At 44.3% G+C, this 27,364-nt stretch overlaps 1 protein-coding gene across 1 annotated transcript in view; it reads right to left on the reverse strand.

The window, feature by feature from the left end:
- BEND7 (BEN domain containing 7) overlaps positions 1-27,364 on the reverse strand; it is a 93,654-nt gene that overhangs the window by 58,401 nt on the left and 7,889 nt on the right. The window contains exon 2 of the mRNA XM_040343412.1: positions 24,881-24,958. Coding sequence (XP_040199346.1) covers positions 24,881-24,958 — 78 coding nt within the window. The remainder of the gene's footprint in view (positions 1-24,880; positions 24,959-27,364) is intronic.

A 27,364-nucleotide genomic window follows, 5' to 3' on the forward strand; every position in this document is an offset into this window, starting at 1 on the left:
AAAAATAGCCGAACATGTAGAGCTGAGAGTCATTGAGACTTATCAGTGCTACAAGGTCTCAGGTGTGAATGGGGAGCAGGTGTGTTAAATTTGGTGTTATCGCTCTCACTCTCTCATACTGGTCACTGGAAGTTCAACATGACACCTCATGGCAAAGAACTTTCTGAGGATCTGAAAAAAAGAATTGTTGCTCTACATAAAGATGGCCTAGGCTATAAGAAGATTGCCAAGACCCTGAAACTGAGCTGCAGCACGGTGGCCAAGACCATACAGCGGTTTAACAGGACAGGTTCCACTCAAAAGAGGCCTCGCCATGGTCAACCAAAGAAGTTGAGTGCACGTGCTCAATGTCATATCCAGAGGTTGTCTTTGGGAAATAGACATATGAGTGCTACCAGCATTGCTGCAGAGGTTGAAAGGGTGGGGGGTCAGCCTGTCAGTGCTCAGACGTCCCAGAAGGAAGAATCTTCTAAAGATGATGCACAAGAAAGCCTGTAAACTGTTTGCTGAAGACAAGCAGACTAAGGACATGGATTACTGGAACCATGTCCTGTGGTGATCAACCTACTTGGGATCGGGACAGCCAATAGTGGTCACTTAATCATAAACCCAGCCCCACCTCCCAGCATCCTAAACCCCTTAACCACTTCCATACCGCCGAACGTCATATGACGGTCATATCACCTTTCTATCTGAATGATGCCTGCTGCAGGGATCATCCAGATATCGATTTTTTCAGCCAGCGATTCCCTACATCATAAGAACAATCATAGCAGCTGTTCAGGCGCTTGATCGCTCAAATCGGCGATGGGAGGGGACATCCTCCCCTCCCGCCGCCCTCTGGTGCTTCTCCGGGTTCTCCCGTGGGATCGGGGACTCGCAGAAGGAATCTGCCAGAGCCATAGAGAAAACCAAGGGACATATGGTCCCCGGCAATCTGTATGACTCTCGGAGGCCCGGTGGCAACGTTATGATGTCACGACCAGGCCACCAGAAGTAAACAAAGCCTGGGACTTGGCCTGGAAAGCATCAGATCGTAATTTTTTTTATCTAAAGCTTTCCAGCCTGGAGGAAAGATGTGGGGTCTTATAGAGGACTTGTCACACACTATTACTATTACAAGGGATGTTTACATTTCTTGTAATAGGAATTAAAGTGATCAAAACTATTTTGTTTTTAAAAGGGAAAGTGTAAAAGTAAAAAAACTGAAATAAAATAAGCAATAAAAAAATGTAAGCGCCCCATCCCCGCAAGCTTGCATGCAGAAGCGAATGCATACGTAGATCACGCCTGCATATGTAAATTACGTTCAAACCACACATGTGAGGTATCACTGCGAACGTTCGAGCGAGAGAAATAATTCTAGTGCTAGACCTCCTCTGTAACTGGGCTAATTTATTTATTTTTATTTATAAAAAAAAAATCCCAAAAAATTGCATTTGAAAAATGACTGCGCAAATACCGTGCAACATAAAAAGTTGCAATGACCGCCATTTTATTCCCTAGGGTGTCTACTAAAAATATATATATAATGTTTTGGGGTTCTGAGTAATTTTCTAGCAACATAATTATGATTTTTACATGTAGGAGAGGCGTGCCGGGAATTTGCACAGTATGGAAGTGGTTAAAGGGCCAGGAGGCGTCGGCTCCACGGGGTAAGGTTTGCAGCCTAAAAAGGAAATTTACATATACTAAATATTTGTCATTACTGATATTAAAGCGGGAGTTCACCCAAAAATAAATTTTTAACATTACATTCAGCCGAGTTGTCCTAATGACAATCGGCTGTTTTTTTTCCGTACATACCGACTTTCACCGCCGCTTCCGGGTATGTCGTCTTCGGGACTGGGCGTTCCGATCTGATTGACAGGCTTCCGACCGTCGCATACAGCGCGTCACGGGTTGCCGAAAGAAGCCGAACGTCGGTGCGGCTCTATATGGCGCCTGCGCACCGACGTTCGGCTTCTTTCGGCAACTCGTGACGCGCAGTATGCGACGGTCGGAAGCCTGTCAATCAGATAGGAACGCCCAGTCCCGCACAAGACATACCCGGAAGCGGCGGTGAAAGTCGGTATGTACGGGAGAAAAAAAATCAAAAACAGCCGATTGTCATTAGGACAACTCGGCTGAATGTAATGTTAAAAATTGATTTTTTGGGTGAACCTCCACTTTAACCACATACATTTACTAGAAAAAAACATATTTTGTACCTTGTTTCAGGTGTTCTTTAGTGTATTCTATATGGTGCTACCTGCAGATCTGCAGTTAAACATAAAGAACTGCACTCACCATTAATAGGCGAGGGCGACCTTCACATTCTGCGCTAATAGCCAATTGCTTCAATGTACCAGATTCCTGGAAGCAATTAGGTTTCGTCACCTTCACTTCCTGGAATCCAGTGAATGAATGCAATCCATAAAATTCATTTTTAAGGTCAGCTTATAATATTACACAACTTTATCTGTAGTAATAGTTTTAAATTGGCCCATACAGCTCTAAAGTGCAGAATATTAAAAATGTAAAATTGTTAATAGAATCCCTCATAAAAAAAAGTTTTTCTTCTTTTTTTTTTCCTTTAAGACATATAGCTAGATTCACAAAGAGTTAAGCCGGCGTATCAGTAGATACGCCGGCGTAACTCGGAATCTACGCCGTCGTACATTTAAGTGTATTCTCAAATTGAGTTACACTTAAATGCAGCTAAGATACGACTGCCTGCGCCGTCGTATCTTAGCTGTCTAGTTCAGCCGGCCGCTAGGGGCGTGAACGGCTGATTTACGCCTAGAATGCGTAAAACAGCGAGATACGCCGATTCACGAACGTACGCTTGCCCGTCGCAGTAAAGATACGCCGTTTACGTAAGGCGTTTTCAGGCGTAAAGTTAGTCGAACAAATAGTTGGCCTAGCCAATGTTAAGTATGGACGTCGTTCCCGCGTCGAATATTGAACGCAAAATTATACATTTGTTGGTAATGAGAGAAAAAAAAGCATTTTTGATGTTAATTTAAACACTTATTACAAATGTGCTTCAATATAAATAGATTGCACAGGATAATGATATCATATATAGACATACAATGATTTTTCCAGGATTTGGGTGTATCAGGCAACAGTTCCTATGTTTTGGGGTACTTGATCTTCATCAGTAGAAACATTCATTAGCTGGCTTGGAGTTTCCCTATCAGCTGCAGCTTTTCCTGCAAAAATGATGTTAGCACAGCTATGTACCTAATTAATAAAGTTGTATGGCTGTTGAATCATGAACTCGAGAACTCTAGACCCAATGGTATTGAGCAAACTTTCATACTAGGGGAAATGGAGATTTAAAGGGCAGCTGTACTTTTAATTTAAACATGCTATTTGACCTTTGGTCTTTAATAAGCCTACATAGGCATATGGGGTCAATGTTGTTAAAGCATAGTTCCACCCACATAGGGGGGGGGGAATGGGGACCTGTTTTTGACAGGTCCCCTTCCCCACTTCCGGGAGACCAGGCTGCGGCGAAGTGTATCAGCAACTAGGCCTCCCTCCCCTTCTGCCGGGTCAGTGAGAGAGCACAGCTTCACCCATGTGCAGTAGGGACCCGGCCGCGAAACTGATAGGCTACACTGCCGGGTTCCCATACCAGCAATGGCGGTGGTAGCACCCAGTTGATGTAAACATTGGCTGTGGTGCCGACATCGCTGGACTCCAGGACAGGTAAGTGTCCTAATGTTAAAATTCAGCAGCAACAGTATGTGTAGCTGCTGACTTTTAATTTTTAAAGGGGCGGGTGGAACTCTTTTTTAATAAATTTTGGGCCGGATTCATGTAGCTCTGCGGATCTTTAGATCCGCTAGATCTACCTGGTTTACGATCCGCCGGTGCAATTTAGCGAGGCAAGTGCATGATTCATAAAGCACTTACCTCGCAAACTGCACCGTTGGATCGTAACTCCCCCCGGCGGAATGCAAATTCCGCGGCTAGGGGGAGTGTACAATTTAAATCAGGCGCGTTCCCGCGCCGATTTAACTGCGCATGCGCCGCCGCGAAAAAGCCCAGTGCGCATGCTCCAAATGACGTCGCTAGGACGTCATTGTTTGCGGCGGGTACGTCGATTGCGGCCATCGGTATTCCCGATCGCGTTACGCAAACGACGTAAAAAATTTAAAACTCGGCGCGGGAACGTCGGCCATACTTAACATTAGCTACCCCTCATAGAAGCAGGGGTAGCTATCCGCCGGAAAAAGCCGAATGCAAATGACGTAGAAAACGAGCGACAGGCGGGCGTACGGACGTGAATCGGCGGTTTTCCTCATTTGCATATGCGACGGGTAAAAAATAGCGACGACACCTAGCGGCCGGCGGGAGATTACAGCCTAAGATTCGACTGGTGTAAGTCACTTACACCAGTCGGATCTAAGGGAGATCTATGCGGAACTGATTCTTATGAATCAGTCGCATAGATCCGACCGTGGGATCTCACAGATCCGACCGTCGGGTCTCACAGATACGACGGCGGATCAGGAGATCCGCCGGCGTATCTATTGATGAATCTGGCCCACTGTTTTCACTGTTCTGACCTTCTTTACTGCTAAAAAAAAAAAAAGCTAGATCTCCCCAGAGCAACACCAAAAAAGGGGTAATACCGTCTAAAGAACCAAAAGGAGACAGACTTTAGACTGTATTACCCCTTTGCTGGTGTTGCCATCAAAGTGTCTCTTGTAGGTGTGTATCAGTGGCCAGTCCGGGGGTTACATGCCTGTTCACCTGTGTTGTCCATGTGGACTCTCTCAGCCAACATGGATTCCCTGGGCCATATTCTCCTAGATTTCCTGCGGGCGGCGCGTAAGCCATTTACACTCCGCCCCCCAACCTACAGGAGCAAGTGCTGTATTCCCCAAACACTTGCTCCGTAGTTTGGGGCGGCGGAGTGTAAATGGCCCGGCGTAGCCACGCGTATCTCCAAGGGGGCGGCTTCTATTTAAATTAAGCGTGCCCCCGATTCTAACGAACTGCGCATGCGCCGGGCTTAAAATAGCCCAGTGCGCATGCTCCAGTTCTCGGCGTAAAACGTCAATGACGCCGACGTGTGCGTCATTGACGTAAAGTCATATTCAAGAACGACTTAGGGAAACGACGTAGCCGACGGAAAAACACGACGCGGATCCGACGCCATACTTAACATGGCCTACGTGGGACTTGCGTAAACTTACCCCTCATATAGCAGGGGTAAGTTTACGCTTACGCAAACGACGTTAGCGACGGTTACGCGACGCAAATTCGTTCGGGAATCGGCGTATCAGGCTCATTTGCATAAACAAATGAGACCTGAACGTAAACGCCATCTAGCGGCGGGCGGAGTAATTACATTTAAGATCCGACAGTGTAAGTGACTTACACATGGCGGATCTTAAGTGTATCTATGCGAAAATGATTCTAAGAATCAGTCGCATAGATACGCGACCCAAAAAAGAGAGATACGATGGAGTATCCTGAGATACTTCATCGTATCCTTACTCAGAATATGGCCCCCTGTATTGTTTTTATTATCTCCCTATGTCTTTCCAATGAACCCAGTATGTAAGTACCTTTGAAGCCTAAACAATATAATATACTACGTAACTATATCTATGTTGCAGATAAAGATAAAGTCACCCAAATGTAAACCTCCCCTGATGAAGGAAAGAACACACCAATAAATTTCCGAAACATGTTGGGGTGCATGCTACAAATCTTCATGGACTGACCTCAACTTGACTCTGGCAGTACCTGGATTTTTTCCTTTGGGTTTGATATATACATTTATGTATTAAGGGGGTTGTAAAGGTGTGTTTTTTTATTTTCTAAATAGGTTCCTTTAAGCTAGTACATTGTTGGTTCACTTACCTTTTCCTTCAATTTCGATTCTAAATGTTTTTTTTCTTTGTCTGAATTCCTCACTTCCTGTTCCTCCTCAGTTATCTGTTCTGACTGACTAACCCCCAGCCAGATGATGGGGGCACGTTTACTGAGGAGAAACAGGAAGTGAGAAATTCAGACAAAGAAAAAAAACATTTAGAAGGGAAATGGAAGGAAAAGGTAAGTGAACCAACAATGCACTTGCTTAAAGGAACCTATTTAGAAAATAAAAAGCGAACCTTTACAACCCCTTTAATGGGTTCATTGGTATACTCTGTATATTTTAATGTTACTGTTCATGTCTACAAAAATGTATTATATGTTGTATACTCAATAAAAGTGTCACTTTGTTGTCTTTTACTTATTTCATTACTCCTATTTCTGCCTTAAAAGTCCAAAGGGGCCGGCCCCTGCTGCACTTTTTGCATGTTTTTTCTTCTTATGTTTTAAGGATGTTGACAGTCCCATACACTCAATTCCCATATATCGTTTTCTCTTAACAATTACATCATTATGCTGCTGTCAAACGATGTTTCTCGCTCAAAGCACTGTCCCCAATGCTCCTCTGGCCAATAGGTGCTGGATTCAAGTGGTTTGCTACCTGCTCCACAGGCATATATGCCCACAAAGAAGAAGCCGCTCTCCATCATAAAAGCTTGATATGAAATGTATAAAAGCTATTTCACCTTCTTCTCTGCCCCTAATGCGTTTCACTCTGACAAGAGATTAATCGTACATTTAAATTATAACAAAATGCAAAACTTTTTTTTGTTTTGGATAGAGTAGAGAAGGATCAGTACACCTTTTGGTTTTTTATTACTGTCTGTGTTCCTGTTAGGGATTTTTACAATCTGTACCAGACCCAAGGGCCTGGTATGCTCCTGGAGGGGGAACCCATGCCGGTTTTTTATTTAAAATTTGGCTTGGAGTTCCCCCTCAAGATTCATATCAAACACGGTGCCTGGTATTGGCAGGGATCCAAGTTGGATCCCCGTTCATTGAAAGTCGGGCGTATGTCGACTTCAATTCGCAGGGCAAAGTTGGATCCAAAGTAGTACCAGTGTCGTGTCTTATTCGTTATATGACCATTATTGATTTGCAAGTTCTATAAACAGATTCACAAAAGACTTTCACAAACTAAAATGTGACCTCTCCTAAAATAAAGAAGAGTGTACTTTTCGTCTTCTTTTTAATCAGTGACAGTTCACATACTAATTCCGATCCAGAAATGAAAAGCCTCATGGAGTGTTTTCAGCAGTGAGCATTTCATTTAAAGTGTGTTCTCCTGTGAGTGCCTTTTACTGCTGTCTCACTTTGTCAACCAGCTTTGAAGTTTTTTTGTTTTTTTTAATACAAGGAAATAATTTACTAAAGTGTGTTTGCCAAAAAGATAATTAGTTCTGCAATTAATCCTTTGGACATACAGGTTTATTTAGTAGGGTTAATTAAAGACGATCAAACTGTTATATGATCGTGATACTACAGCCAGTTATGAATGATGTGTGCATTACATATTCAGAATAAAATATTATAATGAAGTTGTGTGACTGCTAGAGCATGCAGGTAAGTCTGTCATTTTTATTCCAGTACAGTAAATTATAAGAGTAATAGTCAACAGTGTATTGTAGGGCAGTGGTTCATAAGTCTTCCATTGTGGATTCATTTCAGTTGGCTTGTGGCCACCCGACCTTACTTGGATAAAAGGAATCTACATTGTCGCTCAACTAATGAAAGTGGACCAAAGTTTGCACCAAAATCAAACAAACCTATGAACACTAAACATTCATAGTCCTACATAGCTATGGCCTCTGCACCTCAAGATGTACTGTTACACTAAGGAGCTTACAAGGTCAACCAATGACCACCAAGGTCCACGGAAAAATAGGTTTCTACATTTTATGTTAATCAATTACCATACTTAAATTATAACTACCGACAAAATGTTCTTTTAGGGTCTGGATAGAAGGATTAGAACACTTGTCAAGTTTTTTTTGCTATCTATGCCCCCGTTAGGGAGATTCATACTCCCTATTTATCCTATTTACCGTTAACATGAAAGGTGAAAGTAAACCAAACCTCAAAATGTAGATTTTCCCCAGAATACTAAGACCCCTTTCACACTGAGGTGGTGCGGGCGTTAGCAGTAAAGCGATGCTAGTTTTAGCTTTAACTCCCGCTAGCGGCAGCACTGCCCATTCATTTCAATGGGCAGGGCGTTTTGGGAGCGGTGTATACACCGCTCCCTCACCGCACCAGAGATGCTGCTTGCAGGACTTTTTTTCCCGTCCTGCAAGCGCACCACCAAAGTGTGAAAGCACTCCAGCTTTCACACTGGGGTGGCTTGAGAGGCGCTTTTCAGGTGCTTTACAGGCGCTATTTTTAGAGCTAAAACACCTGAAAAGCATCTCATTGCGAAAGGGGTTTAATAGAGGGTAAATCTTCCAATGCAGAATCACCTTGAGATGGGATCTGTCTAATCTGCATCCAATATTTGATCCAAAAATTATGGTATTTCTTTTATACATTCGAGAGGATGCTCATTATTAATATAATTTTATCATATCAGGATTTAAAGGAGAAGTCCAGCCAAAGCTGGTTTGGCTGGACTTCTCCTATGGGTCACAGAAGTGCAATTCGTTTTGCAATCCTGTGACCTGTTTTTTGCACGATTATGAGATTAGTCCTGCCAATTTAAGGAGGTGCTCCTAACGACAACTCGTTATGTGTATAAAAGACACCTGTGCCCAGGATCTTTCTTCCATTTAAACCTTTCCATCATGGGCAAGACCAAAGAGCTGTCAAAGGATGTCAGGGACAAGATTATAGACCTGCACAAGGCTGGAATAGGCTTCAAGACCATCACCAAGAAGCCTGGTGAGAAGGAGACAACTGTTGAAGTGATTATTTGCAAATGAGAAAAAAACTAAATAACCATCAATCGCCCTCGGTCTGGAGCTCCATGCAAAATTTTGCCTCATGGGGTTAGGATGATTATGAGGAAAGTGAGGGATTATCCCAGAACTACATGGAAGGAGCTTGTGAATGAACTCAAGGCAGTTGGGACCAAAGTCACCAAACAAACCATTGGTAACACAATAGGCCGCCATGGATTAAAATCCTGCAGAGCCCACAAGGTCCCCCATCTCAAGAAGGCACATGTACAGGCCTGTCTGAAGTTTGCCAATGAACATCTAAATGATTCAGAGAAGGATTGGGCTAAAGTGCTGTGGTCAGATGAGACCAAAATTGAGCTCTTTGGCATTAACTTGACTCGCCGTGTTTGGAGAAAGAAAAATTCTGACTATGACCCTAAGAACACCATCCCTACAGTCAAGCATGGAGGTGGAAACATGATGCTTTGGGGCTGTTTCTCTGCTAAAGGTACAGGCTGACTTTGCCACACTGAGGGGCCAATGGACGGGGCCATGAATTGTAAAATCTTGGATGAGAACTTTATTCCCTCAGCCAGAACACGGAAGATGGCTCATGGATGGGTCTTCCAGCATGACAATGACCCAAAACATAACGCACCAAGCTCCGCTCTAAAAAAAAGTTCTGAAGCTTTTGGGGTGATTGCTGTGTGTAGGGCAGCCCATTTAGGTGGATGGGCTGCCCTATGTGCATAGCTCCCAACTGTCCCTGATTCCAAGGGACTGTCCCTGATTTGAGCAATGTTCCTCTGTCCCTCTTTTGCCCTCATTTGTCCCTCATTTTAGTCTGATCTATATAGTTGTATAAAAAATGCACTTTTTATCTTTCAAAAAGTGTTTCCCAGTGCTAAACCTTTCATCCAATTTATAAATTGCTGCATTTGTACATTTTAAAAGCCAATATAAAGCAATAACAGTGGTAAAAAAAAGTCCTTGTGGATTTAATTAACCTTTTTCTTGGTTAATTCTCCTTTAAGGGGGTGTGTCAGAGGGGGTGTCCTATGCCTACATACATTTGTTAGTAGGTGTCCCTCATTCCCATGTCAAAATCTTGGGAGGTATGTATGTGTGATTAAAGAAAATGCTCCAAAACGCCTGCCCCCTCGCTAAAAAAAAAAAAAACGCATTTGGGAATTAGAGTTCTCACTATGCAGATATGTGAACAGAAGTGTTTCTGTCCACTCCCTCCTATGTACTTGTATAAAGATGGCCATACACTATGCAAACCAGATTGTATATTGTGTATTTAGTGAGAAGAGTGAGCACTGATTGATTGAATTTCATTTAAAAAACGTGTAGCTGGGAGTAGGTGGGTGGATGATGCAGAGTGTGTGCTAATGAGGTCAGCTGGTCAACTCTTTCCTGTGTCATGACCTACAGTCTGATCAGGAAGTAAGACAGAAGCAATAGATAAGTTTGGAAACATGGATGGAGGACAGTAAGGTACTTGCCTGTAAATTTTATGGAAAGCTTTGATATTTTTGCCAAAAAAATACATGAATGCTAAATTGGTACATAGGGGAGCTGGAATTTGGAAAAAACAAAAAACAAAGGTGAAGTTTAAATCTTCTCTTTCTGAGGTGGACCTGAAGAGGATGTGATATTCCTATTTTCCTAACCTACAGTGGGTACGGAAAGTATTCAGACAGCCTTAAATGTTTCACTCTTTGTTATATTGCAGCCACTTGCTAAAATCATTTAAAGCGGAGGTTCACCCAAAAATCAACTTTCTGGGCCATATTCTCAGTGAAGTTACGATGGAGTAAGTCAGATACTCCATCGTAACTCCCTTTTTTGGCCAGTGTATCTATGCTCCTGATTCTCAGAATCATTTTTGCATAGATACACTTAAGATCCGCCATCTGTAAGTCACTTACACTGGCGGATCTTAAATGCAATGACGCCGGCCGCCGCTAGATGGCATTTACGTGAAGGAGTCATTTGCATATGCAAATGATCCTTCTACGCCGATTCCCGAACGAGTTCGCGTCGCGTAACCGTCGCTAACGTCGTTTGCGTAAGCGGAAATTTAGTCCTGCTATATGGAGGATTAAATTTCCGCAAGTCTCGCGTAGGCCATGTTACGGATGGCGTCGGGTCCCCGTCGTGTTTTTTCGTCGGGTACGTCGTTTACGTAAGTCGTTCTTGAATACGACTTTACGTCAATGACGCACACGTCGGCATCATTGATGTTTTCCGCCGAGAACTGGAGCATGCGCACTGGGCTTTTTGCAGCCCGGCGCATGCCCAGTTCTTTCGCATCGGGGGCGCGCTTCATTTGAATAGAAGACGCCCCCTTGGAGATCCGCCAGGCTACGCCGGGACACTTACACTCCGCTGTCCCAATTTATGGAGCAAGTGTTTGGGGAATACAACACCTGCTCCAGTAAGTTGGGACAGCGGAGTGTAAGTGCCCTAAGCGCAGCAGGCGGATATTTTTTGAGAATATGGCCCAAAGTCACTAGATCCAGCATACTGCTGACATCTGCAGTATGCTGGATTTTTTTATTTTTTTTTGTACTTTTCGTTTTAGCTGTATTTCTTCTCCGGCTCCGAGTGGGGAATCCTTCGGGAGTAGGCGTTCCTAAATCAAGCACAGTTGATTGACGGGCTTGGATAGTGCGTCATGCCATCCGGAAATAGCCGACGTGACTCTCGGCTGCTTACGGCGCTATACGGCACCTGCCGTGTAGAGCTGACTGCGCAGGCGCCGTAAATTGCCAAGAGTCACGTCGGCTATTTTCGGAAGGTGTGACGTGCTATCCAAGCCCGTCAATCAACTGCGCTTTATTTAGGAACGCCTATACCTGGAAGGATACGCCGCTCGGTGCAGGAGAAGAAATACGGCTAAAATGATAAGTACAAAAAAAATAAAAAATCCAGCATACTGCAGATGTCAGCAGTATCCTCGATCTAGTGACAGAAAGTTGATTTTTGGGTGAACCCCCGCTTTTTTTCCTCATTAATGTACACACAGCACCCCATATTGACAGAAAACCCCAGAATTGTTGACATTTTTGCAGATTTATTAAAAAAGAAAAACTGAAATATCACATGGTCCTAAGTATTCAGTTCCTCTCTATTAATCTGTTTTAAGTCCATGTTTAGTGCAGTGTGTGTATTTTCTTAAAATTATGATTCTAAATACCTTCTTTGCACAGTGCTGCTGTGCAGTCATGTGTCCTCCCTCTGCTCTCCTTTCCGATCTAAGGGAGCACAATGGGAGGGGCTGAGATTCCCTTCTGATGTATGCAAGATGGCAGTACTGTGCAAAGAAGGCATGTAGCATTCTAATTTTAAGAAAACACACACACTGCATGGACCTAAAACCCTATGTGTAATACCTGGCAACACAAATGGAAAAGCCTGAAGGAAATAGAATAAATGAAAACAGGATTGAAATGAGATTAACCACTTAAAGCGGGAGTTCACCCATTTCTAAAAAATTTTTTTTTCTTCCCCTAGATTCCTGCTCGTTCGGTCTAGGGGAATCGGCTATTTGTATTAAAATAGGTGCAGTACTTACCCGTTTTCGAGCTGCATCTTCTTCCGTCGCTTCCGGGTATGGTCTTCGGGAGCGGGCGTTCCTTCTTGATTGACAGTCTTCCGAGAGGCTTCCGACGGTCGCATCCATCGCGTCACTCGTAGCCGAAAGAAGCCGAACGTCGGTGCGGCTCTATACTGCGCCTGCGCACCGACGTTCGGCTTCTTTCGGAAAATCGTGACGCGATGGATGCGACCGTCGGAAGCCTCTCGGAAACCTGTCAATCAAGAAGGAACGCCCATTCCCGAAGCCCATACCCGGAAGCGACGGAGAGGATGCGTCTCGTAAACGGGTAAGTACTGCACCTATTTTTAAATAAATAGCCGATTCCCCTAGTAATAACGAGCAGGAATCTAAGGGGGAAAAGTGCCCTCTAAGGGTGAACCCCCGCTTTAAGGACAGGAAGATTTTCCCTCTTAATGACCAGGCCATTATTTGCGATAAGGCACTGCGTCGTTTTAACTGACAATTGCGCGTGTGACGCTGTACCCAAACAAAATTGATGTCCTTCTTTTCCCACAAATATAGCTTTCTTTTGCTGGTATTTAATCACCTCTGCAGTTTTATTTTTTTGTGCTATAAACAAAAAAAGACTGACAATTTTTTAAATTTTTTGAATTTTGTTTAGGTCAATATGTATTCTTCTACATATTTTTGGTAAAAAAAATGCAATAGACGTATATTGATTGGTTTGTGCAAAAGTCATAGCGTCTACAAAACATTTTTTTGTTACTAGTAATGGCGTTGATCAGCGATTTTTAGCGGGACTGTGACATTGTGGCGGACAGATCGGACACTTTTGACACTTTTTTGGGACCACTGACATTTATACAGCTATCAGTGCTATAAAAATGCACTGATTACTGTATAAATGTCACTGGAAGGGGTTAACACTAGGGGGCAAACAAGTGGTTAAATGTGTTCCCTGGGAGGTGTTTCTAACTGTGGGGGGAGTGTACTGACTGGAGGAGAAGAGAGATCGCTGTTCCAAATCATTAGGAACAGACTATTACTCTCTACTTCCCTTACAGAATGGGGATCTCTTTGTTTGCATTGACAGATCCCTGTTCTGCCTCTCTGTGGAGCGATCGCAGGTAGCCTGCCGCCGTGCAGCAGCTGCACGCGTGTCTGCTATAGCTGTTTAAAGGACCGACGTACATCTACGGCAATTGGCAGGAACGAGCCAACCTGCTGCAGTATAATGACAGCGGCTGGCCAGCAAGTGGTTAAAGTGGTTGAAAACCCCCTACATATACCAAGTGATGTGACTAGCCTCAGGTGATCCAAATCCTTTCACAAAAGTTTTACCTGGTTGTCTGCGGTCATCTTTACAGCCTCCTAAAACACACAATTCACACAGCATCTCGCAGCTCTGAAAAGCAGAGGGCGGAGATCTGAAATCTGATACTACAGAGCTGTGTTTCTCAACCCCAGTCCTCAAGGTGACCCAACAGGTCATGTTTTCAGGATTTCTCTCAGATGAAAGAGTTATGGTAATTACTAAGGCCTCGTACACACGACCGAGGAATTCGTCGTAAATGAAACATCATTTTCTCAACGAGTTCCTTGTTAGGCTTTTCGAGAAACTTGACAAGCTTTCTTTGCGTACACACTGTCAAGACCAAATCTCGTCATTCTCAAACGTGGTGACATAAAACACGTACGACGGCACTATAAAGGGGAAGTTTGATTCCAGTGGCGCCACCCTTCTGAGCATGTGCGGGTTTCTAAGCATACACACGAACGTGTTTCTCGTCGAAAAACCAGCTCGACGAGGAACACGACGAGGAAATTGAGACTCCCGACAAGGAAAAATAGAACTTGTTCTCTTTTTTTCTCTTCGAGTTCCTCTACAGTTTTCTCAATGAAAAACATACACACGACCGTTTTCCTCTGCAAAAAAGCTCTGCCACCAAGTTTATTGATGGATTCTGTCGAGGAAAACAGTCGTGTGTACGAGGCCTGAGGCCTGAGGCCTCGTACACACGACAGAGTTTCTTGGCAAAAACCAGCAAGAAACTTGCTGGGAGATATTTTTTTGCCGGGGAAACCGGTCGTGTGTACATTTTCGTCTGGGAAACTGTCGAGAAACTCGACGAGCCAAAAAGAGAGAAAGTTCACTATTTCCGAGACGGGAATGGAGAAACTTGCCTTGTCGAGTTTCTCGACAGCCTAACAAGGAACTCGACGAGGAAAACGATGTGTTTCGCCCGTCGAGTTCCTCGGTCGTGTTTACGAGGCTTAAGGCAGTGAAACTGATCAAATCACCTGTGCAAAATAATGGAAAGCAAGAAAACATGACCTGTTGAGGACTGGAGTTGAGAAACACTGCTACAAAGCTTAGGGAGAAGATTTCTGAGCCCTGATTGGAGGGTAGGGATACATCCCCCTCCTCCCAGTACACAGGGAACATGCATAACTGTGGCTGTCAATCACAGGCTGTGTGTTGGAGCTCCCCTCCCCCATCACCAATTATCTCTAGGAGCTGGAAAAAGCTGTCCAACGTGACTCATGAGGTAGATAACAGAGGTACGAGGCAGCATAGAAAAATCGAACTCAGTGCTTTGGATAGAGACAAGTGTACAGTACAGAGGGGTAGGATTTGTTCATATTTAGTGCCTGAGGTTTATAACCACTATAAGGCAGATATGGGTATATAAGATAAGGGTAGGACTTAACAGTGTTCCAAAATGGAAGAAAATTAATTCTTCATGGGTGCCCTCATTTATTGATCTGGAGGCATTATAATGACAGCCATATTGTCTGTCTGTATACATATAGGGCTAGATTCACATACCTTTAGGCGGGCGTAGCGTATCTCCTATACGCTACGCCGCCGTAACTTTGAGAGGCGAGTATGGTATTCACATAGATTTTGCGGCCGAAGTTACGGCGGCGTAGCGTATTAGGGCCGGCGTAAGCCCGCCTAATTCAAATGTTGAAGCTGTGGGTGTGTTTTATGTAAATTAAGTGTGACCCCATGTAAATGACGTTTCTAACGAACGGCGCATGCGCCGTCCGTGAACGTATCCCAGTGCGCATGCTCCAAATCACGTCGCAAATAGTCAATGCTTTCGACGTGAGCATAACCTACGCCCACAGCCCCATTCACGGACGACTTACGCAAACAACGTAAAACGTGAAAAATTTGACGCGGTTCCGACGTCCATGTTTTTGGTGGTTTATCTTTACGCCTGAAAACGCCTTACGTAAACGGCGTATCTTTACTGCGACGGGCAAGCGTACGTTCGTGAATAGGCGTATCTTGCTGATTTACATATTCTAGGCGTAAATCAGCGTACACGCCCCTAGCGGCCAGCGTAAATAGGCAGTTAAGATACAACGGCGTAGGAGACTTACGCCGGCCGTATCTTAGCAACATTTAATGCGTATCTCAGTTTGAGCATACGCTTAAAGTTGCGACGGCGCGGATTCGGACTTACGACGGCGTATCTACTGATACGCCCGTCGTGAGTCTTTCTGAATCTGCCCCATATTGTATATAGTATATACAGTATGATATATGTAGTCGTATATACCACTGAACTGTTATCTAGTTTATTTGTGTATAGGGTTGAATAAAAATCAGGAAGAAAATATGCAGATATAACCCAAAAGGTTTGTAAGCCAATTAAAATGGCATGGGTTGTGTGCAAGACTGGCTGCCAAAGTGACATTAAGGGTTTCTCATTGAGAAAAGCCTTGCCTTGTAACCACATTAGGTGTGTGCAGCGTCTGAAGAATTACAATAGAGCTACATTTTGCAACAGTTGGGCAAGCATTTTGTTTTCCATTTTCCTATTCAGCCACATTAACTCTGGGCATTTAATTAGCTCGCTCTCTCATACATGCCGAATGCTTATTATCTGATGACAATTCATTTTTAACAAGGATGACAAACATTTCATTTCAGCCAGCTGAGGACAAATATATTAAGCAGAGCACATCATGCTACAGGTTATGAATATTAAATTAGCAAGTCAGACAACTAGCATTTGCTGTAATGCATGCTTGACATATTCCTGTGCTGATAACGCAGGTAATGGCAACCGAAATAAACCAGGAAACTGGAATCTCACAAACATATTTTTCTACGGAACAATTCCATCTGTGCTGAACATTGTTTACAGACAAGAGTGGATTTACAAAAATGAACAAAAATAACATTCAAAGTAGTTCTAAACCCAACGTGCAAAATCTGTTTTATCTAGTTTAAGGAGTATCTAAACCCAACATTTTATACTCCTGATATGTGCCTGCTGTATCATGCACTGGCATGAAAAAGTATTCTGTTCTCTTTGTATTGCTTCCTGTGTGTGAAATCCCTGGTGTTCCTGCCAGTCCCTTTGCTCTCCTATAAAAACAAACTGATCACACTATGCAGGAGAACACAGTGTGGTCAGTTTGATAGCTATGCTGGGAACACTGCCTGCTCTCCTCCGATGATCAGACTTGTCCTGACACCAGCCCAAACGCCCCCCCCCCCCACACGGCCTTTCGCTGGGAAGCTCAGTGTTCTGTTGTTTCTCCTCCCCCAAGCTCTTATGCAGCTAAGAACAGAGGGAATGTGATCACATAAGAGCCGGTTCACACTTAGGCGGCACGACTTCGGGGGCGACTCCGCAAAGCGTCCTGAAGACGACTTCGGAGGCGACCTGCAAAATGACCTCTGTATAGAAGTCAATGCAAGTCGCCCCGAGCCGCCCCCGAAGTCGTACAAGAACCTTTTTCTAAGTCGTCGCTCCTATTAGAACGGTTCTATTGCATAGAATGGTATGCGACTCGTCAGGCGGCTGAGTCGTCTAACGAGTCGCCCCAGTGTGAACCGGCTCTTAAAAAGGTATTTACAGTCAGGTCCATACATATTGGAACATCGACACAATTCTAATCTTTTTGGCTCTATAAAACACCACAATGGATTTGAAATGAAACTAACAAGATGTGCTTTAACTGCAGACTTTCAGCTTTAATTTGAGGGTATTTACATCCAAATCAGGGGAACGGTGTAGGAATTACAACAGTTTGTATATGTGCCTCCCACTTTTAAAGGGACCAAAAGTAATGGGACAGATTAACAATCATAATTCAAACTTTCACTTTTTAATACTTGGTTGCAAATCCTTTGCAGTTGTAGCGCCCCCTTACTTTCAGTATAAGCACTACGCTAAAGTTAGTGGGGAATGGGAGTTATTTTGCTCCCATTCAGAATTTGTTAAATTTGGGCTGCTGTCATTCCTGAACTGTCCTGTAGGCCAATCTGCGCTCCAGGGATGCGATCCCATCCCTGGGCGACAGTTGGCGCTAGAGCGGTTCTGGCAGAGCAATTTTTCCCCAGCAGCCAATTAGAGGAGTTTTCCCTTGCGGGGCATGCTGGGGGAGAGTATATCTGTGGCAGACGCAATTTTTGTTGGTTCTTCGTGGGTTCCAGGTGCGGCACCCACCTTCAGGGTGTGCGCATCCAATAGACCCCGGCGATATGGCCTACCAGGCCGGGGTCGCATGCTACGCGGAGTTCCATGTTGCTGAAAGGGGCCCCAGTGACTCGCTGAGTCCCCGGCTCTATTGAAGAGATCCCAAGCTATGTGCTGAACGGTGGGGGATTGGCTCAAGGAGAACCCAAAAGCAGGTTATCCGAGGGGCCTGAACGAACCATCGGGGATCTGGTGACCGGGACATTGACAGGTACACTTCAACTGTCACCCGGTGACTCTGACTCAATTTACTGGGAGGATTCGCTCAATCCATTCAGCTCATCCAAGTGCTAGGCCTGTGGCAGAGGTCCCTAGAGCCAGGTCTGTGGCAGAGACCTGTTCCTCCCAGCAACCTTAAAGTAGCGCTTCGGCTGCCAGACTCGTGGCAGAAGTTTGCCCTGGGGTACTTCACCCACTCTGGCTAGAGTGGCGACGAACTGTGTTTATTACTACTGAGAGCAGGATCGCTCACTTCATATCCAGGCCTGATACTGCAAAGTTCTCTATCACTTCATCAACCTTTCCTTTCTACCTCATGTTGACGTTGGTCATGTTGGGCCGAGGATAAAGCATTCGGAAAACCTTTATTTATTGTCTGGACATTCGCTCCCTTAATCTACTCATCAACTTCACCCCTAGACAACGGTAAGGCCTCGTACACACGACCGAGAAACTCGACGGGCGAAACACATCGTTTTGCTCGTCAAGTTCCTTGTGAAGCCGTCGAGAAACTCGACAAGCCAATTTTCTCCATTCCCGTCAAGGAAATAGAGAACATGCTCTCTTTTTGGCTCGTCGTGTTTCTCGACAGTTTCCTCGACGAAAATGTACACACGACCAGTTTCCTCGGCAAAAAAATATCTCCCAGCAAGTTTCTTGCTGTTTTTTGCCGAGAAACTCGGTTGTGTGTACGAGGCCTAAGAGGTAACTTAATATGCCGATCCCAACAACAACCGGCGGCTCCTGAGGGGGTAGCGCTACACGGTCAATTACAGCCTGAAGTCTGGAACGCATAGACATCACCAGACATTGGGTTTCATCCCTGGTGATGCTCTGTCACTGCAACTGTCTTCAGTTCCTGCTTGTTCTTGGGGCATTTTCCCTTCAGTTTTGTCTTCAGCAAGTGAAATGCATGCTCAATCGGATTCAGGTCAGGTGATTGACTTGGCCATTGCATAACATTCCACTTATTTCCCTTAAAAAACTCTTTGGTTGCTTTCGCAGTATGCTTCGGGTCATGGTCCATCTGCACTGTGAAGCGCCAATGAGTTCTGAAGCATTTGGCTGAATATGAGTAGATAATAATATTGCCCGAAACACTTCAGAATTCATCCTGCTGCTTTTGTCAGCAGTCACATCATCAATAAATACAAGAGAACCAGTTCCATTGGCAGCCATACATGCCCACGCCATGACACTACCACCACCATGCTTCACTGGTTAAAAGCACCCTGCTATCGGCCGAAAAGCGCAGCTAAAACTAGCGGCGCTTTACCGCTAACGTACCTTCCCGCCGCAGTGTGAACGCAGCTTAAGGGTCAGAATGATTCTGAGACGTATGGGTTATACTGCCACTTTCAGGAGCATTGGGCACTTGCAAATAAAACTGTTAGTAGGCCAGTATAACCCCTTCCTCTCCCATCAACCATTAAGACCCGGACCATTATGCAGGTTAAGGACCTTGCGCCTTTTTGCGATTCGGCACTGCGTCGCTTTAACTGAAAATTGCGCGGTCGTGCGACGTGGCTCCCAAACAAAATTGGCGTCCTTTTTTTCTCACAAATAGAGTTTTATTTTGGTGGTATTTGATCACCTCTGCGTTTTTTATTTTTTGCGCTATAATAAGGCTTACCTGTAGGTAAAATGAAGATCTCCTAAACCTACACCATTTAGGAGATATTCCCCCTGCATGCAGCCGCTGACGTCAGCGGCACATGCACAGTGAAGGTCCGGCGTATCGTGCCAGAACCCCGCATGTGGCTTTGGCCACTCACAGCGCCAGAGCCTGCAGCCACAGAAGGAACAGTGAGGCAACATGTTAGCCCTCTCAGCGCTGACCAGGTGGGGCTATGGGAGCTTCGTACTAAGGTAAGATGTATACTCGCACATTATGCCATTGTCTTGCAATTGTCTTTTTTTTCTTCTGCAGTTTACTTCAGCTTTAAAGTGATTGTAAAGGCAGAAGGTTTTTTTTTTTTATCTTAATGGCTCATAACTGTGAAGTGGAAGGAAAATGTTAAATGTTTTTTTTTTTTTAAATAAATATGTGAAAAGTGTGGTGCGCATTTGTATTCAGCACCCCCAACTGCAAATGGGAATTTTTGTGGCTTTGTTTCAACAATAGCTTTCTTCTTGCCACTCTTCCATAAAGGCCAGATTTGTGGAGTGCACGACTAATAGTTGTCCTGTGGAGAGATTCTCCCACCTGAGCTGTGGACAGGGGCGGACTGACAACTCATGGGGCCCCCAGGCAATAGGAGATTATGGGGGCCCCGGGCAATTGATTATGGGGCCACACAGTATACACACACATACAGTATTTATACACAGTATACACATACACACACTGAAAAGGTACTGGAGAGGCGGGTCAGCTATAATCTTGGGATTTTTAGACCAAAAGGATGTCGGTAAGGGACATTTCAGGGACAGATGTAAAAAAACACAGATTTTTACATACTGTCCCTGGTTTTACTGAGGCTGGCAACCCTGATGGGGCCCCCTAGTGTCATGGGGCCCTCGGCAGTGCCCGAGAGCCCGAATGGTCAGTCCGCCCCTGGCTGTGGATCTCTGCAGCTCCTCCAGAGTTACCATGGGCCTCTTGGCTGCTTCTCTGATTAATGCTCTCTCTGCCCGGCCTGTCAGTTTAGGTAACTCTCCCTGCAGGCCATATCTTGATAAGTTTGCAGTTGGTGCCATACTCTTTCTATTTTCAGATGCTGGATTGAACAGTGCTCAGTGAGATGTTCAAAGCTCGGGATCATTTTTTATAACCTAACCCTGCTTTAAACTTCTCCACAACTTTATCCCTGACCTGTCTGGTGTGTTCCTTGGTCTTCATGATGCTGTTTGTTCACTAAAGCCTCATACACACGATCAGATTGTTGGCAGGGGATTGTGTGGTAACAGACCGTTGGCCTAAAATCCAACCATTATTAGGCTCCTTCAGACAATTGTTGTCCAACTTTTGGCCAACAAATGTTGGATGGCAGGCTAGTAAATTTCCGATGGACAACGGTCTGTTGTCAAGTCCAAAATACAACCACGCATGCTCAGAAATCAATGTTCACCAGACACGACATTAGCAGAAGGTGCCCAAAGGGTGGCGCTCAAGAGCTAAAGTTCCACGTAGCACGTCACTACGTTTGTGTTTGTTGGCCGACAATTGTGTGCTGTTAGTATGCAAGACAAAATCCAGGTACACGCCCTTTTGACAAAAGTCTGACGCTCAGTTGGCCAAAAATCGGATTGTGTGTACGAGGCTTTAGGTTCTCTAACAAACCTATGAGGGCTTCACAGAACAGCTGAGATTAAATTACACACAGGTGGACTCTATTTACTAATTAGGTGACTTCTGAAGGCAATTGGTTCTACTAGATTTTAGTTAGAGGTATCAGAGTTAAGGGGGCTGAATACAAATGCACGCCGCCATTTTATAATTTTCCTTCCACTTCACAATAATGAGCCACTTTATGTTTTTGGTTGTAACATGACAAAATGTGGAAAATTTCAAGGGGTATGAATACTTTTTCAAGGCACTGTATACTTTGATATACAGCAAAAAAATTAAATATTGCATCTATTGCAAATATTCAAAAGCTGTTGGAGTTGATCTATCCATATACCACCCACTGGGCTATGAAAAGATGTCCATCAGAAACGTTTCATTCACCCAGCATAAATTGACATTCCAGACAAAGTAACATAATCTGGAGACTGGGTAGTTTTATGCCGTGGGTGGAATATAGCATTACGTCTGCATCATTAGCATTTTACAAAAGCATTACATAATTACAATGGAAGGTAATGCAAAATCAGGCGTAATCTGTAAAATAGTGCAAAGAGCAATGAGGATCTGCAAAGTACAATAACCCAGAAAAACCAACCAGACCTCAAATTCCATTTTCAATTCTCACTGCCCCACTGAATAAGACAGAAAGTCACTGGCCCGGATTCAGATACGAGATACGACGGCGTATCTCCAGATACGCCGTCGTATCTCTGAGTGCGGGCCGTCGTATCTATGCGCCTGATTCAGAGAATCAGTTACGCATAGATTTCCCTAAGATCCGACCGGCGTAAGTGTCTTACACCGTCGTATCTTAGGCTGCATATTTACGCTGGTCGCTAGGTGGCGCTTCTGTATAGTTACGCAATTAATATGCTAATTAGGTATTTACGCCGATTCAGAAACGTACGTCCGGCTGGCGCATTTTTTTACGTCATTTACGTTAGGCTTTTTTCGGCGTAAAGTTACCCCTGCTATATGAGGCGTAGCTAATGTTAAGTATGGACGTCGTTCCCGCATCGAGTTTTAAAATTTTTACGTTGTTTGCGTAAGTCGTTCGCGCATAGGGCTGTACGTAAGTTACGCTCACGTCTAAAGCAATGACGACTTGCGGCGTAATTTCGAGCATGCGCACTGGGATTTTTTCACGAACGGCGCATGCGCCGTTCGTAAAATACGTCAAATACGCGGGGTCACCATTGATTTAAATAAAACACGCCCACATTATCCCCATTTGAATTAGGCAGGCTTACACCGCACAACATACGTTACGCCGCCGTAACTAAGGGCGCAAGTTCTTTCTACATACGGAACTTGCGCCCTAAGTTACGGCGGCGTACCGTATCTAACATACGTTACGCCGAGCCGGGAGATACTGCAATGTATCTGAATCCGGCACAATATCTACAGGAGTTCTGCCACCGTTCTCAATTAATAGTCTACACAGCTATGTATGTGACTTACTATTAGGCAACACAATCTTTAAAAAGTTATCAAGCGCCTAAATAACCAGCTATACAAGATCTGTAAGTCCAAGATGCAGGGGGATAAAGTACACAAATATTATCTTATTGATCTTATTTCATGGATATAACTACTTACACTATAATACCAAAAGTATTGCGAGTCCCGCACTTGTTAAAGCTTTTTAAAGAGCTGGCGTACAATGACGCCAATTCGCGCAGATATGCCAACCTGCCGCAGTGCAACTGGTAAGCAAGTAGTTAATGGCATCCCAGTCTTAGTCCGTAGGGTTCAATATTGAGTTGGCCCACCCTTTGCAGCTATAACAGCTTCAAATCTTCTGGAAAGGCTGTACACAAGGTTTAGGAGTGTGTCTGATGTGGACGAGAAGGCCTGGCTCGCAGTCTCCGCGCTAATTCATCCCAAAGATGTTCTATCGGGTTAAGGTAAGGGCTCTGTGCAGGCCAGTCAAGTTCCTCCACCCCACAATCGCTCATCCATGTCTTTATGGACCTTGCTTTGTGCACTGGTGTGCAGTCATGTTGGACCAGGAAAGGGATGTCCCCAAACTGTTTCCACAAAGTTGGGAGCATAAAATTGTCCAAAATGTCTTGGTATGCTTACGACTTACCCACAGGGCCGGATTCCAGACAAGGCCAACAAGGCCAGGCCTCGGGGTGGCAGTGGGTGCAGGGGCGGCACTGCGGCTGAGAGGAGAGGACAAAAAACAGAGGGAAGAGGAGGTGAGATAGTTCTTGGCAGCAGCAACCCTTCTCCTGGTTCTCAATGTCATTTTGTCATTTTCGGCAGCAGGACCCCCCCCCCGCTTCTCAGTGTCCTGCCGAAAAAGTCCCCCGGTGGATAATGTCCCCCCCGTACTGCGCAGGCGGGGGCTGCATTGAAGGACCCGGCCTTGGGGCGGCAAAGGGAGTAAATCCGGACCTGCTTACCCAAATGAGATTTTTATTATTTTTCTCCTACAAATAGAACTTTCCTTTGGTGGTATTAAATCCCTGCTGGGTTTTTTATTTTTTACTAAAAATGAAAAAAGACCAAATATTTTGAAAAAAAAAATAACAAAACAGTTTTATAGTTTGTTATAACATTTTGCAAACAGGTAATTTTTTTCCTTCATTGATGTGCGCTGATGAGGCTGCACCGATGGGCACTGATAGGCTGCACTGATAAGGCGGTACTGATGGAAACTGATAGGTGGCACTGGTGGGCACTGATAGGTGGCACTGATGGGCATTGATAGGTGGCACTAAAAGGCACTGGTAGGTGACACTGATAGGTGGAAATGATGGGCATTGATAGGTGGCACTGGTGGGCATTAACAGGTGGCACTGGTGGGTACTGATTTGGCAGCAGTGATATGCACTGGGATGTGGCCCTTGTGGGCACTGACAGGCGGCACTGGTGGGCACAGATTGGCGGCACTGATATGCACTGGGAGGTGGCACTTGTGGGCACTGGTGGGCACAGATGAGGCGTAAGTGGCTCTCCCTGTTCGGGACCGATGTCCCTTTCGACAGAAGTCGTGATTTGCTTTTTTTTCCTCCTCACGCTGTTAGCGTGAGGTGAAAAAGAGCCGATTACCGACCTTCTGTTTACATCACGTGATCAGCTGTCATTGGCTGACAGCTGATCACATGGTAAGGGGCCGGGATCGGCAGGGGGCGAGCAGGCAGCTCATGCATGGGAGGATGTCTATTGACATTAAGGCCCAGGCAGGTATCATAATACTTTTGGTAATATAGTGTATATGTTACTACACACTTTTGAACAGGACAGCGTTCCTTATTGATTTCTTCTATAACACCTGGAAAACACGGCATACAAAGTAAATCATGAAAACAGACCCGTATATGACTTTTAGTTCTTTATGGAACTGAAACCTTTATTGTTAATTAATTGTATAGACAATTTTTCTGTCTTGAGGGATTTTAGGCACGATTACCTCTACCTTTAAGTATCTAATTTCCATAAATTCACAGTATTGCAAAAATAATAAAACATTGCTCTTAATATAACTGCATTAAATTCAAGTTTAAAGATAAAATTTAAACACTGGAGACGTTACCTGAAAAATGCTGAGAGTCAATAGATTCTCCATTGATATCACTATAGTCTGCAGCTTTAAATATTTCAGGGTGATAGTCTGCAAAACAAGTTTACGAGAAAGATTAGACTATACATTCAAAATATAAATATATTTTTTTATATCAGAGCTATCAAATCAAGTTCAATGTGATCTATACTAGCCTTATTGGTGTTAACAAATGCTGCATCCCAATTTGAGTATCAATAGACAAGCAAAAACAAATAAAAAAAAGTAAAGATTTCCTATTTGTTAAGTAAAATTTTACACCCAATTTAATAAAATCTGTAAGGCCATTCTGACAGGCAACGTTCTTTCATTAAACCCCGCCTCCACATGTCAAGTGGGAAGGAGAAAGGGATTTTCATGGTGCTTTACAGATAATAATGAGAACCATTTGAAAAAAAGTTATACAAATATGTATATTATCCCGATCTGTTTCGCCTGGTAGCTTCATCAGGGATTATACGAATCACCCAGGATGGTCAGAGAGGGAGGGCGACCCTTTCACTTCTTTGCTGCGCTTAGGAGTGATATTCTCCTTGCATATCACCAAAAATATTTATTTTCCCCAGGTGCCTTCCACCTCATGCTCTGTCTATACTATTTTTGACCAGGTCACTATGTGTGCTCTGTAACCATGCAGGACCCCCTTCCCTACGGTATTGGTTCACCTTTACCATAGGCAGTGGTCATTTTTGGGGGATTTCTGGCTCATGTCAAGAATCTCTTGTGTGATTCGTATATCCCCTGATGAAGCTACTGGGCGAAACATGTCAGGATAATATACAAATTTGAAACACTTGTGGCCTATTATCTGCTTATGTGACCATTCCCTATTTTAGCTGCTTACTAGTGCACCAACCGTTCTTGTTATGTTTTTAACTTGATTCTTATTAAACTTTGTATAGCTTTTTTTTCAATGAATGGTTCTCAATATTATCCGTAAAAATCCCTTTTTCCTTCCCACTTGACTTATCTAACTATCTGGAATGAGATGCCAAGCTCTTTGGGTGTTCCACCACAAGTCTGATATAACCTATTATGAATAACCCGCCTCCACATACTCCTACTGACCTATCACTGGCTATAAGGATTATGTAGGAGCAGGTTATAGGATTGTGCAGTAAGTGCTGAGGCTTTGCATGTCTCAGTGGCCTGAGATTCAGCCATGACAGGTAGGTATTGGAGGCTGCAGCTATTACTGTACCTGCAGCAGTTTGCCTCCATACCCCCCAATAACAGTCTCTTTAGAACACATTGATAAGATTATTTACATCCAGCTGCTCTCTTTTACATATACAGTATGTCTAAAAATGTATAGAAAAAAAATTATACTGTACATTTTTTCTTTTTATGCAGATATCCACAGGGAATAAAGCTCATGCTGGTATTACTACTCATAGTTATCTGTACTGTATTTAACAATGACGATGATTGCGTTGAAGGGCAAGAGAGCATTTCTGAAGAGCATATAATCATGCTGAGATAATGGAGAGAACCCAACCGGTATAGGTGTGCGCACAGGGTGTGCCAGATGTGCCTGGGCACACCCTAATCACCCTGTGTGGTGCAGATTCCCCTTGCTGCATGCCCCTCCCCTGTGTCCCCCCCCGCACCACAGCACTGCCAGCTTCCCTTCTCTCCCGCCAGCTGCTGTGGGGAATGTTTCAGGATGGAGAGTGAAGAAAGGGGCCGATCCAGCTGAGGCTGGTGAGAATGGGACTCGGGAATCCTTGTCCTCAGTCCCTTTCTCTGTCTCAAAAGTGAGACATCAGTGGTCGGTTTAGACCCTATAATTTCACCAAAGGGGCTTCTAAAACAATTGTAAAAATAATAAATAATAATATTTGTGAAAAATAATTGTAAAAATTGACTAAAAAAATGAAAATAAAAAACTACTGACACCGTCCACTGCCCTACTGACACCATCCACTGCTCTTATGGCCTGTCCTCTGCCCCACTGACACAGTTCACAGCCCTACTGACAATGTCCACTGCTTTACTGACTAACACCATCCACTGCCCTACTGACACAGTTCACAGCCCTACTGACAATGTCCACTGCTCTACTTACTGACACCATCCACTGCTCTACTGGCACTGTCCTCTGCCTTACTGACAACGTCCACTGCTCTACTGACTGACACCATCCATTGCCCTACTGAGACCAACCTCTGCCTTACTGACATGTCCAATGCTCTACTGACACCATCTACTGCCCTTCTGATACTGTCCATGTTTTAATACATGTTTACTGTACATTTATTTCTAAGGCCTCGTACACACGGCCGAGAAACTCGACGGGAAAAACACATTGTTTTGCTCGTCGAGTTCCTTGTGAAGCCGCCGAGGATCTCGGCGAGCCAAATTTTCCCATTGCCGTCAAGGAAATAGAGAACATGTTCTATTTTTGGCCCGACGAGATCCTCTGTGGTTTTCTCGTTGAAAAGTGTACACACGACC

This window comes from Rana temporaria, chromosome 3, assembly GCF_905171775.1.
Source record: "Rana temporaria chromosome 3, aRanTem1.1, whole genome shotgun sequence".
Taxonomy (NCBI): Eukaryota; Metazoa; Chordata; class Amphibia; order Anura; family Ranidae; genus Rana; species Rana temporaria.